Source organism: Gracilinanus agilis, chromosome 3 (genome assembly GCF_016433145.1).
Source record: "Gracilinanus agilis isolate LMUSP501 chromosome 3, AgileGrace, whole genome shotgun sequence".
Lineage (NCBI taxonomy): Eukaryota > Metazoa > Chordata > Mammalia > Didelphimorphia > Didelphidae > Gracilinanus > Gracilinanus agilis.
The window spans coordinates 47,032,537-47,048,648 of NC_058132.1; the positions used below are offsets into that span (position 1 = coordinate 47,032,537).

General features: G+C 43.6%; 1 protein-coding gene across 1 annotated transcript in view; it reads left to right on the forward strand.

Moving 5' to 3' along the window:
* CLCN6 (chloride voltage-gated channel 6) overlaps window positions 1-10,085 on the forward strand; it is a 29,809-nt gene extending 19,724 nt beyond the window's left edge. Inside the window, exons 9-19 of the mRNA XM_044668675.1 lie at window positions 479-555; window positions 786-934; window positions 1,231-1,384; window positions 1,534-1,693; window positions 1,778-1,884; window positions 3,900-4,086; window positions 5,059-5,216; window positions 5,448-5,604; window positions 6,834-6,941; window positions 7,367-7,492; window positions 9,594-10,085. Coding sequence (XP_044524610.1) covers window positions 479-555; window positions 786-934; window positions 1,231-1,384; window positions 1,534-1,693; window positions 1,778-1,884; window positions 3,900-4,086; window positions 5,059-5,216; window positions 5,448-5,604; window positions 6,834-6,941; window positions 7,367-7,492; window positions 9,594-9,674 — 1,464 coding nt within the window. The 3' untranslated portion in view covers window positions 9,675-10,085. The remainder of the gene's footprint in view (window positions 1-478; window positions 556-785; window positions 935-1,230; window positions 1,385-1,533; window positions 1,694-1,777; window positions 1,885-3,899; window positions 4,087-5,058; window positions 5,217-5,447; window positions 5,605-6,833; window positions 6,942-7,366; window positions 7,493-9,593) is intronic.
* Window positions 10,086-16,112: the final 6,027 nt, after the last annotated feature.

A 16,112-nucleotide genomic window follows, 5' to 3' on the forward strand; every position in this document is an offset into this window, starting at 1 on the left:
AGAGGGGGAGGAGTAGGGAAAGGAAAGAGGAGAGAGAAGAGAGGGGGAAGGAAGAGGAAGGGAGAGAGAGACAAAGAGGAGAGAGGGCAGGGGGAGAAAGAGACAGAAAAAGACAGAGATGGGGCAGGGTTAGGGGAGGAAGGGGAAAGAAAAGAAAGGGGAGAGAGGGAGAGGAGATACAGCTTCGAATCATGAAATTTTGAAGGCAGAGACCTAATCTTAATGAGGAAGGATAGGGGAGCCGATTAAAGAGAGCACTATGAATGTACAAGGAACCCACCAACCAACTTTAAAAAAATCAACAAAAGATGAAAACATGACATTTCTTCATAGCAATAATAAGGCAGAAACTTCCCTGGAACTAAAGTAGTTCCTATGGATCAAAATGCACCCCAACCTTGTTTGCATATTTAAATTATGCCCCTACATGTCCAAGCCCTTTGTCCTGTGTTCCTTCCTTAGTTCCATGGGGCCATAGTTCACAGGGTTGATTGTGGACCACCAAAAGATGAACCCACCAAAGCGGCTGTGGGTATTTGAGTCAGTGCCCACCGTGTGAGCATGTAGATACAAAGACAGCCCTGGTTATTTTGCTTGCTTTTCTCATTTTCACAAGAATTCCTTGTAAGGAAGATGGCTTTGACATTGGAATTGCTTGCTTTAGCACCTGGCCTCCTATTTCACTGCCTCTTTATTTGTAGTGAGAGCTCCCAGGCCTGCCTTCTCTGTGGGTCACATCCAGTGGGAAGTCTAAAGGTGTGCCTTTGTCATTGACCATCTAACAGCCATTTGGTTCCCAATCACCAGGTGACTTCAGAAGATGTGAATTCAAGCATCAAAACTTTTTTTTGCCCCAATGAGACCTATAATGACATGGCAACATTGTTCTTCAATCCCCAAGAATCTGCCATCCTGCAGCTCTTTCACCAAGATGGTGAGTGTTGTTGGCCCTACCAGCCCCAGTGTCCAATGCCAGCCCATCATTGACCAATCCTCCCCCTTCTCCTGACTGAAAAGCTTTTTCCATAGGGACTACCCACCTGGGGGTTCCCCACTCCATGGGGAGATGATACTAATACTTCCCTAAGAATTCTAAGCAATGGCAGGACTTGTGAATGCATCAGAATAAAGTTTTGAATTTGTGGCCTTGAGATAATGAGATGAGGTGATTTGAGGTAGTTGTATTAACACTTGCCTATGTGACTTGAGCTGTTTTTTTTTGTCTTATAGGTACTTTTAGCCCCATCACGCTGGCCTTATTCTTTGTCCTCTATTTCTTACTCTCATGTTGGACTTATGGCATGTCAGTTCCAAGTGGCCTCTTTGTGCCCTCTCTGCTTTGTGGAGCTGCTTTTGGACGCTTAGTTGCCAACATTCTGAAAAGGTAGGATGTCTGTGTGTCTGTGTTTGTCTGTGTGTGTCTGCCTGTGTTTCTGTATATGCATGGATGTGTTACAGAATGTATTTCTTACCCTGCTCTCCCCTTCAGTGACCATGTAATCCTAATTCATGTCTGACCTCATTTCTTACTAGCTACATTGGATTGGGTCACATCTATTCAGGGACTTTTGCCTTGATTGGTGCTGCATCTTTCTTGGGTGGCGTAGTCCGAATGACCATCAGTCTTACAGTCATCTTGATAGAATCCACCAATGAGATCACTTATGGACTTCCCATCATGATCACCTTGATGGTAAATACCTCCTGTCTCCTCACCAGTTATGGTGCTAATTTACATTTTGCCTGGATTATCACAAATTCTTGTTTTGTGTTGCAGGTAGCCAAGTGGACTGGGGACTTTTTCAACAAAGGCATTTATGATATCCATGTGGGGCTTCGAGGGGTGCCACTTCTCGAATGGGAGACAGAAGTGGAAATGGACAAGTGAGGCAATGATCCTATCTTTTGCCAAAGTTTCAGAGTAGAAAATATCTCAGGTCAAAAGAATTTTCATAGCAGGGTCAGGGACAGAGTAACCTCTGGGCATATGAGAAAGAATTTGAGATTTAGAATACACTAAAAATGGAATAAGAAAATAGGAAATGAGTTGTTAAAATAAGCCTTAATTACAAAGACAGTACCAGAACTTTGAAGCCCTTTGTATTCTTGGGCTTGTTAAGCAACACTAAAAAATTTCCCAGACATGATTGTTCAGATTTGATGTATCCTTAAACAAAAATGGTGGCTCTTCTGCACATAAAAAAAAAAAAATTGCAGGGTGGACTGACTCTACAACTATACTAATTGTGGAGAAGAGAATATTCAATCAGTAGAAGTTACAGGAAACTTACCAAAAACAAAGCAATGCTTCCAAAATAAAAGGAAAAGAAAAAGACTGGGAAAATATTGTATGTCTGATGAAAATCTGACACTTAAAACCAATGAGCAATTGACACAAATTTGTAAAAATAGCATCCATTCACCAATAGATAAGTGGTCCAGTAATATGAATAAATAGAAAAGGAAATTCAGCAACCTGAAAAATTGTTCAAACTTTTATAATCAGAGGAATTAAAACTAAAACAATTTTGAATTATCATCTTTTGCCCGTTAAGTTGGCAAAGAGCTTAAAAATGATAAAATTCAGTGTTGCTGGACCTATGGAGAAACAAAACATGTTGTCAGACTGCTGGTGGAGCTGTGAATTGTTCATCTCTTTGAAGGGAAATAATACAGTAAGAAACAAAAGCTACAAAGTTTCATCTTTTTCAACTAAGGAATCCTACTCCTAGGATTGTAATAGTCTCAGGATGGTATTGATAGGAAAACTCAATGGAGCCCAGCCTTAACTTCTTTTGTGGGCATGAGTGTGAATTACAGATAGTAGTCACCAACTTGGCAGGGTTTGTGGATTTGTTTTCAGTCATCAAAAACCTATTCAAAGTAGTTAGAAAAAGTTCAGGAGAATCATTTATGAAATTTCATTTAGGGACTGTGTGTCTAGGAGAGCAACTCGTTTTTAATTTTCATGACATGATATGCTACATACCAATAAAACCGATCCACTTTACAGAATTTTCACATGTACCTACTAAATACTGCATCACTAACAAGAAGATCAAACTGCATAATGCACAGCTGATCAAGCCTATTAACTTATTTTTAGGAAATTTTGGCATATGTTCATAAATAGAGTTGGGAAAAATGGCAAATCAGGGAATTTTTATTTTTATTTATTTTTTTTAAGTGCTATTTTTATTTAATTAATTAAATTGGAGCATTTTTCCATGGTTACAGGATTCATGTTCTATCTCTCCCCTCCTCCCACCCCTCCCATAGCCAATGCATAATTCCACTGGGTTTTACATGTGTCATTGATCAAGACCCATTTCCATATTATTGATATTTGCGCTTGAGTGCTCATTTTGAGTCAGTATCCCTAATTATATCCCCATTCACTCATGTGATCAGGCAGTTGTTTTTCTACTCCTCTAGTTCTTCCTCTGAATGTGGATAGCATTCTTTCTCATAGGTCCCTCATAGTTGTCCTGTATCATTGCATTGTTGGCTAGTAGAGAAGTCCATTACATTCCATTTTACCACAGTGTATCCGTCTCTGTGTACAATGTTCTCCTGGTTCTGCTCCTTTCACTCTGCATCAATTCCTGAAGGTCTTTCCAGTTCACGTGGAATTCCTCCAGTTTATTATTCCTTTTAGCGTAGTAGTATTCCATCACCAACAGATACGACAGTTTATTCCCCAATTGAAGGGTATACCCTCGTTCAGGGAATTCTTTTTAACATAAGAAGAGTCAAAGCTTTGGTCATCTACAAGATGGCACTATTCAGTATTAAGATTAAACCCAGGCTGGTCTTTGGGAAGGAGTCGAGTTCCCTGTCATGACTCTCATTCTGAAATCTGACTTTTCTAATAAGGTTGAATGTTTACCTCCTTCCAGGCTGAGAGCAAGTGACATCATGGAGCCCAACCTGACATATGTCTACCCACATACTCGCATCCAGTCACTGGTCAGCATCCTGAGAACCACAGTCCACCATGCATTTCCTGTGGTGACAGAGAATCGGGGCAATGAGAAGGAGTTCATGAAAGGAAACCAGTTGATCAGTAACAACATAAAATTCAAAGTAAGGAAAATAGATGAATATTGGGAAGGGATAGAGGAACATGTGGTTACTTATCCCTCACACTGCTTTTGTTAAGTTTGTCACTCTATGTGTCTAGATCAGTGATAGGCAAACTATGACCCGCAGGCCAGATGCAGCCCCCTGAAATGTCCTATGAAGCCACAGGACATTATTGCTAATCTGACGAATACGATGAGTAGGATACAATACAATGAAACTTTGAAAGAGTTGCCTTAGAAACAGACTGACAGATGAGCATTTCCTTTCCTTTGGCCCCCTCTTTAAAAAGTTTGCCCATCACTGGTCTAGATACTTCAACAGTCAATGATTTCATTGGCATGAAATCTCTCTCCTCTGTAGATCAGAAAACATTCTATTCCTGTCTTTTTGTAGCACTTTAAAACAAATATGAAGTCATTACTATTTCAACCCAAAATTGTATTAGAATAACTTGGCTCTCAGAAAGTATATACATTGGAAAGTAAAGACAACCTTTATTATTCCTCCTAAACCAGGGGTCGGCAACCTTTTTGGCCGTGAGTGCCATAAACGCCACATTTTTTAAAATGTCATTTCGTGAGAGCCGTACAGTGCTCACAGTGCCGCTCCTGTAACAGCGCCTGAAAAAAAATGGACTTTATGGCTCCTGCAGAAAGAGCCATACGTTGCCAACCCCTGTCCTAAACTATTAACTACTATGAGTAACTCACTACGCCTGCAAGGTTGATTCTCTAAAACTTTAATTATATTCCAGGAAACCACCAGGAGAGTTTTCCTTTCTTTCTTGATAATACCAAAGAACTATCTCTTTAAACCTACATTTTCATTCAAAACTTAGTGCTATGGAAGTTGGCTTCCCTCTTGCATTTTGAGTGAGACAGTCTGGAATTCTTCCCTTTCCCAGCACCTTCTTCTCACTTGGATTTCTAAGAGCCCTTTGTCCTGTTTGTGACCCTCTTCTCCCTCTTCTAGAAATCTAGCATTCTCACCCGGGCTGGTGAGCAGCGCAAAAGGAGCCAGTCCATGAAATCCTACCCATCAAGTGAGCTTCGTAACATGTGTGATGAGCACATAGCTACAGAGGAGCCAGCAGAGAAGGAGGACCTCCTGCAGCAGATGCTAGAGAGAAGGTGAGATTTCCCAGCAGGCTCTTGGGGGTGAGATGCCAGGCTGCCCTTCCCCATTAGTGGATAACTGCTCATCTGTTTTACTCTTCTGATGGTTTCATCTCTGTTCCTTCTGTATTGTGTTCAGGGGCATAGAGATGTTTCTTTTTGCAAATGCTATGAAATGGCTTTTGGGTTCTCAGTAGGCTTAGGACAAACATAACAAGTTGACTCTGTTTGATTTTTGTATAACAGATACACGCCATACCCCAACCTATACCCTGACCAGTCCCCCAGTGAAGACTGGACCATGGAAGAACGCTTCCGCCCTTTGACCTTTCATGGCCTGATTCTTCGATCACAACTTGTCACATTGCTGGTCCGAGGAGTTTGCTATTCTGAAAGTCAGTCAGTAAGTCTTACTTCATAATTGATTCTGGGATTCTGATGGCTAAATAGACATGAGAGGAGATGTTGAGCATGCACCCTGATAAGAGAAAAGATGAGTCATCACTGACTGGTTTTTATTCATCGTTTCTTCCTTTGTTGAGTTGTCCCCTCTGTGGGAAAACAAATGGTGGCAATGGTCTTTGAGGCCTGTAGATCTTCCACCAAATGTGAACTTTGGGTCTTCTTGGTGCTCTCTGATCTTGTACTATTGGGCTTTTTTCTTTTTTTAGTGTGTGTACTTGGATTTCTAATAGGAAAGAATTGTCTTACATTTGCCTTTTCTAAAGAAGCCACATAAATTCTGGATGTTTCACCAGGCAGCATAACTCCCTTGCTTATAAGTGATTCATAAAAAAAATTTTTTTAATTACTTTTTACATCTTGCCAATTATCTTCCCCCAAAATGGCCTCTTTCATACTGCCCAGCTATGACAGAAACACTCAGGTAATTGCTATATGAAGTTAGGCCTGAAAGGGCTGCTTTTTCAGGGTTATAACTCCTAAGTTATTTGTATTAGGAGTCTGGCTTATGGGTCTACATTAGTATTTTACTCCTCAACCATTGGGGGTTTAGGGTTGGGGAGACAAATGTTAATTGCACCAGATCAGATTCCTCACTTTTATTCCCTCACAGTGCAGAGTGCAGAGTTAACTATTAGATTATAATTTCATCATGTGGGAGACATTGAGGAAACTGAGCTAGCTGGAGTGGAAAGAATGTGTTGGGAAGCAGAATCATAGAGCTTAACCCCACTATTTTATAGGTGAGGAAACTAAGACACATAGAGGAAAAGGACTTGGCATGGTCTGAGAATTGGGAAGGACAGAGCTGGGATTTGAACTTATGGCCTAACACTCCAAAGCCAGCATTCTTCCCATGGTACGAGGTTGCCACCTAGCTTAGTAAGAGATGAGGTTAGGAGAGTAAGACGCTTCAGATTGCCTGGGGCCTTTCACAGCAGGATGAGTTGAGAATTGTTCTGACCCACACTGGGAGACATTTAGGTCCTTTCATGAGCAAGTTATAGGGCGGAAGCAGTGTTTTAAGAAGACTCATTGATAATGATGTGCTGCGGGAAACTCTTCAATATTTTAGAATAGTGGGATGATATTGTGTTAAATCCCACCTAATAAGTGGGACTGGCCTCGTTGGATGATTTTGTTTTCTGTCCTGGTTTCTTTGAACTGCAGAGTGCCAGTCAGCCTCGGCTCTCCTATGCCGAGATGGCTGAGGATTATCCCCGCTACCCGGACATCCACGACCTGGATCTGACCCTGCTGAATCCCCGGATGATCGTGGTAAGAAATGGCTTTTCTTCAGGACTTAGGAAGGGAACTGGGAGAGAGATGGGATTGTCATTGCAGAGGGGAACTCACTTAGAATGAGTCTGCTGTGAGCAGTGTCACTCAGCTCCGGGGCCTGCTCTGTCCTTGGTGTAATTGGTGCCTGATTTGGGGGGGGGAAAGGGGCAGGAATCCAGATGTATGATTCATCTGGATTCATTCCTCCCCCCCACCTTGATGCCAATCAGCATCTCCATTACAGCTCATCTTTGAGGTCCTTCAGGGGGCTTAGAGGTGAAGCGGCTTGATCGTGATCTCAGAACTCTCCCAGGGCTTTCTGATTCCCAGGCTAACCCCCCCCCCCCTTTGTCTCATCCCCTGCAGGGCTTCCCCTTGCATGTTAATGGCCGAGGTAATCCATGTACACTTTTGTTCCCCAGGATGTCACCCCCTACATGAACCCGTCACCATTTACAGTCTCACCCAATACTCACGTCTCACAAGTCTTCAATCTGTTTAGAACGATGGGCCTCCGACACTTGCCAGTGGTGAATGCAGTGGGGGAGGTAAGTCAGTCCTCATGACCTGCATGTTCCAAGGTCTCCTCCCTGGGCTGCCAATGTCTTTGTGTTCTGAACAGAATCCTGGTCATTGGACCAGTATGGATCAGAACTCTTCTGTGTCCAGAGCGCATGCACAGAAGTTGTGGGCCCCATCTTTGTTGGGAGACACCACAGGAAGGGAGCTCAGGAGAGTAGGGGAGAGAACATCAGGGAAGTGCTTCTGTGGCTCAGCTCAAAGCTTGGCCATTCCTCCTTGGGGTCCTGAGCACGGCCCAAGGGCACAGACTGAGGCACACAGGATGCCCCTCACACCCTCGGGGTAACTCGAGGTATCAGCAGGGTGGTGTCCTCGGTGCCTTGACATGCTACCTGAGCCTCACGTGTGTGTGATAGAATGGGACAAATCTGAGCCTGGAGGCAAGCTGAACTGATTCCCCTGACCCTGAGCCGGCTCTGCACTCTGTACCCTCCTGGGGTAATAGCAGCGACACTGGCTCAGCACAGCCTTGGGGTGGGAATCCATAGAACAAAGGAGGCACAGGCAGGGGTACAGGCTTGGAGGTGGGAAAATGCAAGGGTGAATTGAGAAGCCAGGAAGTCAGTTCTTGAAGCCTTTACTCCAGGCTGGGCATTTTACTAGTCACTAAGGACAATGTCTATAAATAAGTCTATACAAATTAAACATGAGGTCAATGTGTTTGGTAGAAAGGTAAGAGTCCCAAATAGGAGGTGGTGCTGGAGCTGGGGTCCTGAGAGGCAGTGGCGAGGAAGAAGGGCATTCCAGGTTTGGAGCCCCAGAGGTGGGAAAAGGCATGGCCTAGGTGAGGAAAAGTGAGCACTGGGGTTTGCCTGGACTGCAGAAGGGGGCCAAGGGGTAACAGGCCACCAATGGCCAACAGACTTCTGTGTTTTACCTGAGGAGAGACGAGAAGCCCCTGGAGCTTATTGACCTGGAGCTGAGAAGGTAGAGTCTGGGTCTGGGTCGAGAAGGCCCTTGAATGCAGGATTTTGATGAGATCAGAGCCATAACCAGTCTCTGCCCTGAAGGATAGGCCTGCCTGGTTTGAGGGTTGGCCTGCATCAGCCAGCTTTACCATGTGTGACCAGCAGGTGTCCCCAGCTGCACACAAAGCAGGGTCCCTGGGTTAAAGGCTTGTTCTCCATTTCCTGCGGATAGGCCGGGGCCTTCCTTTTTCTTCTCTCACTCGGCCTGTCACTTACTCTTTGTCAGCTCCAGGTTCTCCTCAATTATAATCCCTGCCCCAAGCCTGCCTCTTAGTGGATGCTCCCTTTGAGTGGGATGTTTCCTTCTTGAACGCTGGAGATGCACCTAACTATCCTTGTTGTGGCTGCCCATTGGTCACGCCTTCTCAACACTGAGGCAGCTAGTCTTCTATAGGTACAGAGATAGGAGGAGGGGAATCCAGATGGCCAGAATATAACTGCAGGGGGTAAAAGCCAGCTAGAGGACAGCTGGTATAGGGCAGGGAAGTTGGTCAGGCCTGGCTACCAGCTGAGCTATTGGAAATCCACTTAATCAATCAATAAAAGGAAATCAAAGATAAACCTATAAATCTTTCATTCACCCTCCTGGGTGTTTAAGGTTTATCTTTGATTTCCTTTTCTAGAAACTGGACGTTTCCTGAAATATTTCTTTAGATTGCCATTATCATTATTATACTAGGGGCAGCTATGTAGCACAGTGAATAGAGCACCAGGCCTGGAGTCAAGAGGTTCTGGGTTCAAATTTGGCCTGAGACACTTCCTAACTGTGTGACCCTGGGCAAGTTACTTAATTCCCAAGCCCTTACTGTTTTTCTGTCTTAGAACTGATACTGAGGCAGAAGGTAAAGGTTAAAAAAGCATCTAATTATCTCAGAGGGTTAGAGGTGGGGATCAAATTTAGATAATGTATATTAGACACCATAAAATTTAAAACACATATGTGCTACTGTAGTATTAATACTGTATTGGGGAGGGGCAGCAGCAGAAGCTTTCTCTTCCCCAGGTTATTCTGGCAGAGTAGACTGTTGTCGTTTTTATCCATTTAATATGTGGATTCTTCCCCAATGACTTGGTCTTTTTTTGTTTGTTTCCTTACTAGATTGTTGGGATTATTACCCGGCACAACTTGACCTATGAATTTCTCCATGGAAGACTAAGGCAGCACTACCAGACCATCTGACCCCCACTAGCTTAGTCTCCAAATACAAGGCAGCCCTTCCTCTTCCAGAGAGAGCCATAGGGTTTCTCGTTTACTTTCTGCCCTGGACCTCAGTTCTCCCAGGTCGTGGAGGATTCACCAGTTGGTTTTATCCACTTGCACGCAAAGCTGGAATTGTCAAACATTTGGCTGGTCAGAGATATGAGGGGTTTGAGGTAACCACAGAGATGCTGCCTAGCAGAGAGATTTGGATCTCTCTGACTTCCCCTGGCAGGTAGCTTCTCTTGTCCCTCTTCCTCTCCTCCTTGCCATCAGATGTTTACACATGCCCCTGGCATGTCCTTCAGCTATTCCTGGGGACCAGAGGTTAAAACCGATCCCTGTTGAACCATGTCCTACTACCGGCTGGGGGATAAAGCTCAGAGCATTTTATCCTGTGCCCTCCTCATTGCTGCTTTCTGTCTGCAGCTGATGCCTTAGTCCAGGAAAGGGGATTTTGGCTTTGGCAGATACTGTTGTACTGCCAGTTATAAAATTAAATGAATTACTAATTTGAGGAAGTGGGAACCTGACAGAAACTCCTTCTCAATATGTTACTCTTGACTTTGTCACCCTCTCTTATATTTTAAAGACCCCTTTCTTGCTTTATTGGGGTCAGCGAGTCTTCTGATGGTGACCCCGGGTTTGTGTTTGTTGCTAGCACATTCCAGAAGCACAGTGCATTCGAACATAGTACTGGTGTTGGAAGGGCTAATCTCACAGTGAGAATGTGGATGTATCCACACCCGCAGGAGAGGGTTGACTTTGGGGTTGAGCTTTTCCCTGCACATCCATCTTACAGTTCCCCTCCATCCTCCAGGTTTCTGGTTGCCTTTGGCCTCTTATGATATAGTCTTGCCCTGCCTGTGTTTGAAGCTAATAGATGGTTGTGCTCTCCGATCCTTTTTCCTCTCCAAAGATAACTAAGCAAAAGCATCTTTAGCTCCATCAGATTTCTTGGTGAAGCAGCCCAAAGGAATTTAGCATCACCCAAAGTTCCCTAAGAGCAGGGCACCCTTGGGGCAGATTGTCTCACTTCAGGTTGAAATTATGTCACATTTTTGCATGATGGTAGAAACTATTTACACAGGCTAGTACTTAAACTTTTGACCACTGCTCTAAGGTAAGAGAAATGAGAGGTGAGACCCTACCTTACTGACACTACCCTCCACAATCTGGGCTGGGGGCAGTGGTTTGGAGTGTGCCCCAGCAGCCAGTGTTGTCCCCCAGCCGTGCTCACATGGGCTCTGTGGCCCTCACGTTGTCCCCTGAGTTTCTTCATCAGGCAGCACAGAGAGATAGAGGTCACCCAAACTTCTCTCCCTCCCCAATAGCTCATAGATTTTAGCTTCTTTCTGCTTTGGGTTAAAAATACTCTACACCAGCCACATCACCTCCTTTGGTGGCTGGTACTTCTTTCAGAAATAATCTGCTCCTTATTTTAAGTTCCTTTGGAGTAGTTCCCTCTCTGACCGATGAAATCAGGCATTCCCCATTCCCCTCCGCTGCTGTCTGTCAGTCATCTCATCCCCATTTTGTTGGGGCTCACTTCATGTTTACATTCTCTTTGACCCCAGATACACTGAACGGCATCCTCTGAGATTCTGTTTTGTCACAAGTTGAGGCCTTGCTTCAGGCCCAGTCCACTGCCATCACTGCTTTGAAGTTCAGGCTTGGATTGTGGGATCATCCTGGGCTTGTATAGTGCATTTCTTCCAATCAGCACATTTGAAAGTGAATTTTCCCCAAACAGCAAGGTCTCTTGGGAATCTTCTTCGCCTGACTTGGATCCACTCTGCCCGAGGGTCTTTGTCTCTTTGACCAAAATTACTGTAACATTTCTAAATTACTCAGTTTCCCTGGATGCAGTTGACTTACGAAGAGGAGGAGAAATTCCCCATCATCCAGGAAATTTCCAGGACCAAAAGTCTAGATCCCTTTAAGTTGTGTATCTGTGTCTGATCTGTGGCCACCACCACTTTAACCTGCGAAAAAGTCCAGATGCCATAGTAACATACTAGTCTTCATTTTTTGAGTAGTTTTCTTTTTTTAAAATCTCATTAAGATTTACCAAGAACTTTGGAAACTTATTGCACTACAAAGACTGCACGAACCAAGAGAATTACACTTTATCGAACAGGAGTTTATGCCCCTCCATTTTTCCTTCCCATCAACCTCTCACAACTCAAATGATAGGTTCTTCTTTAAGTCTATCTTCTCATCTGGACAGCAGATCCATACAGCCTTGCCTTGAGGCCACTCCAATTCAGCTGTACTGGAATTTCTTATCCCATTGCATAGATTGTCAGATTATGAGATTAATTGCCACCAGGAAAGGTTTTTCCGTAGTTACTGTGACCTAGAAGCAGATGATGGTGGAGTCTGAGCTAACCAAGACTGGAGCAGCCATCTGGATCTTTCTTCATGGAGGACACCAGATGTAGAGTGGCCCAGGTTTCTCTGGGTCCTACATTCCTTTTCTTGACTTTGTGTCTTTGTATCATTCCCTTTTTGAAAGCCTAAAGGCAATACTATCTTCTCCCCCTGCAAAAGAGGGAAGATGAATCTCAGCGTTTCAGGTCATTGTCAGGCATTTGTTCTGTGGAAGAAACCAGCATTTTACAACTTGGACACAACCTTGGGGATGGGGAACCTATGTGCCCTCCAGGCACTGCAGGCTAGGTGGACTGGCCCCTCAACCTGAGCTCTACGGTGTAAGACGGTTTTTCTTTCCACTTTTATCCCCAACATGGCATTCTACGTCCCCACATCCAAGCTTTTGGGTCACTGAATGTGGGGGGAGGACAAAAAACCCCACACCCTGGCTGATGACCTAATCAGATCACTAGCTTAGTTTTAATAGTTTCTGAGTTAGAGCTGATCGCTAAATGGAATTGTGTTTTCTGGATGTTGCTCTCTGTGATGCCGTTCTGATGCCCATCTAAGCAATGATGCGTGTCCATCGATTGGGACAGTCATAGGGAAAAGGCTCCTGGGGCCCCTTCTGAGATCCCATGCAGTGTTAATGTGCAGTATTGCCTTGTAGCGGCTGCATAGTATCAGTCATTTCAACGGTAACACTTTTTTTTGTTTGCACTGTTTGTTCATAAAATAATGTGAGCTAATTCCACTGTGTATATAAATAGTATTTTTTTTTAATTTGTACAAAAGATATTTTTATTTGAACTTTTAGCACTTGGAAGTCCTCATTGTAACCATAACATGTCTGAGAATAAAATGTCTGTGTCTTTCACTCTAGTTTCCATGATGCTTTTTCCCGCTGAGACATGTCTGGGACATGTTGACGACTGAATTTCTTGGGCCCTGAATCAGGAGGGCACTAAGATTTTATTTGTCCCACAGTTATAGTATGCTGCAGTTTATTTACAAATGTGTATCTGCCCTTATTCTTATGTCAGGAGGCTGAAACAATCTAATTATCTTCCTGAAGTCAAAAGGGTGTAGGGAATTCTGGGTATCCCTATGGAATCCAAGCCAAAAGGCATGGGAAAGGTGGGCAAGGAATATGGGTATAGATGTATCTCAGTAGTCCTTAGGAGTATACTAAGATTTATTCTGGCAGGCCTGATTACAAAAGTACTCCTGGGAATTTTAAGATGAATACATTTGCTCAGTGCTATTACATTGGTAGCCTCTGAAAAGCTAGATGAATTATGATGGAGGCTTTGGTCTTCAGAACTAAGTCTCTAAATCTAAGGGGAAAAACCTAAGCAGCAAAGGACACCAGGAGATAGAGAGCTGGGAAGGACATAAGACATAATGGAATCTAACCACTTTATTTCATAGAGGAGGAAACAGTCATCCCCCCAAAGTCAAGGAAATGGTCATCTCGTTGGCTATGAAGGTAAGTGCGTGCCCAAGTCTTCCAATGACAAAGATGGAACTCCCACCCCCTCTGATAGCTATTCAAGGGTTGTATTACCCTAACATTCTTCCTTAGGTTCAGATGAGACCTTCTCTGTGCCAAGAGTGTGAGGCTTTTCCTAGTTTGGTAGCATTGGTATCTCTGGGAGGTGGTAAGCCTCCAGCTCTCCTAGTTGGTATCCTAGTCGGGGATGAGTTGGAGAGCGTGGGCCGTGTTCCTGACAGCAGCCTCTGCTCTTGGCCCTTAGTCATAGTGCTCACGATTTTCCTTGCTCACTGGTTCTTGTCCTGACTTTCCCTTCCCTTCTGCACTGTAGGAGACTGATGGTTACTGTATTTCCTTATCCTTTCTTCTCCAAATTGCCACGTTCACTAAAAACGAGGGTGCTGACCCGTGTCTCCAGCCAATGTCTATTGCCTGAGAAACTCCTGTTACTTTACAAGGAGCTCCATGGAGGACAAAGGCAAAATAAAGTTGCACCTTCTTTAAAGATACACTGCAAATTTTTACTAGAGCCTAACAATTCAGCCATCTCCATCCTTCGTCAGGGGAATGAGGCTTGTATTTTAAAGTTTAGATGTTAAAAAAAAAACAAAAAAACTAGGAGGTTGGCAAGCCGTTTTACAGCTTTTTAAAACATCTGCACTTAATCAGAGCACCCAAATGAAACACTTTTTTTAACCCTCACCTACCTTCTTGGAATCAATACTGTGTACTGGTTCCAAGGCAGAAGAGCAGTAAGGGCTAGGCAATGAGGGTGAAGTGACTTGTTCAGGATCACACAGCTAGGAAGTGTCTGAGATCAGATTTGAACCCAGAACCTCCCATCTCTGGGCCTGACTCTCAATGCACTAAGCCACCCAGCTGCTCCTGAAATTTCCACTTTTATTTATTCTTTTATTATGCTTTCAATTCTAGTTCTATACAAAAACTGAAAATAGTGCCAAGGCAGACCAGCCCCAGTAGTCAGCTTCCATGCCGCCTTCTGGACGTTTACTTAACTCCCAGGATTGCCTCATTAGAAATATATGCCCTAAAACATATATATATATATATATATATATATATATATATATTTTAAAGTAAAGAATCGCATCTATGCAACGTTAGATATGAAATACATTAGTAGCTGCAGTGGGAGAAAAACTGCACTTGAAGCAGAGTCTACATAAATAGCCATTACGCATTTCCTTGCCTCTCTAAGATAGGATAAGGGCAACTCCTTGGCTAGTTGCTTTTAAAGATGAAAGCAAAGGAAAGTGTACTGTCTGAATTGGCGTTTACTAGCCAGCCTAGACCTGAATCCTCCACACTTTCCCGCTAGGAAACAAAGAATCACACTAGCACGCCGCTGCTGCTGTCCATGGTGCTGAAGTTTATTCGTCTTCAAACTGCTTTCAACAACAAAACCGGTGAACATTTACCTTAGATTTAATGAAGGGGCANATATATATATATATATATATATATATATATATATTTTTTAAAGTAAAGAATCGCACCTATGCAACGTTAGATATGAAATACATTAGTAGCTGCAGTGGGAGAAAAACTGCACTTGAAGCAGAGTCTACATAAATAGCCATTACGCATTTCCTTGCCTCTCTAAGATAGGATAAGGGCAACTCCTTGGCTAGTTGCTTTTAAAGATGAAAGCAAAGGAAAGTGTACTGTCTGAATTGGCGTTTACTAGCCAGCCTAGACCTGAATCCTCCACACTTTCCCGCTAGGAAACAAAGAATCACACTAGCACGCCGCTGCTGCTGTCCATGGTGCTGAAGTTTATTCGTCTTCAAACTGCTTTCAACAACAAAACCGGTGAACATTTACCTTAGATTTAATGAAGGGGCAAAAGCCACCATCACACCATTCTGACTACATTCAATATTATTTTTGTGAAATGGCAACAGGAAGCTGTAGCTTGAATCAGTTTGCTGACAACGAGTGGATAAAAGAAAGCCAACGTCCCAGAGGATCTGAAGCTTCTTCTGTGGGTCTGACCGGATGTGGCGCCTTTTCTTCTCTGTGTATTCTCTTCAGAACTACAAAGAGAAGTCAAACATATTTGGTTAGCAGTATCCCAGATGGATGACCCAGTGGAGTGGATGACCGGTACCCAAGGGCAAAGACCCTTTGTTGCCTGATCCCTTCAGCTGCTTCTCTTCTCAAGCACCTTTTGTTAAAGTGGCTCCCCTATTCTAGACCTAATGGATGGTTCAGAGAATAAAGGGCGAATAAAGAAATCTTTATCTCTTCTGCTTGACCCTTCAGTCCCATAACTAACTCTGGAAAGGAAGTTAAACCGAAGCCATTCACATTTTAAACCAATATGGACTTGTGAAAGTTTTCATTCCCTAGTACATCTGATGATGCTCCCTCAGAGAATTAAATATGATTCTTACGTCTTCCTAAATATATTATGGCCATGGAGAGTCCCAAAGGTGAGTCGTATATTTCAAAGGGAATGAGAATCTAGTCCTTGCATCTGCTAAGGATTTTACTTGGTAGTGAGCCCCATTCCCTCTGCTTGAATC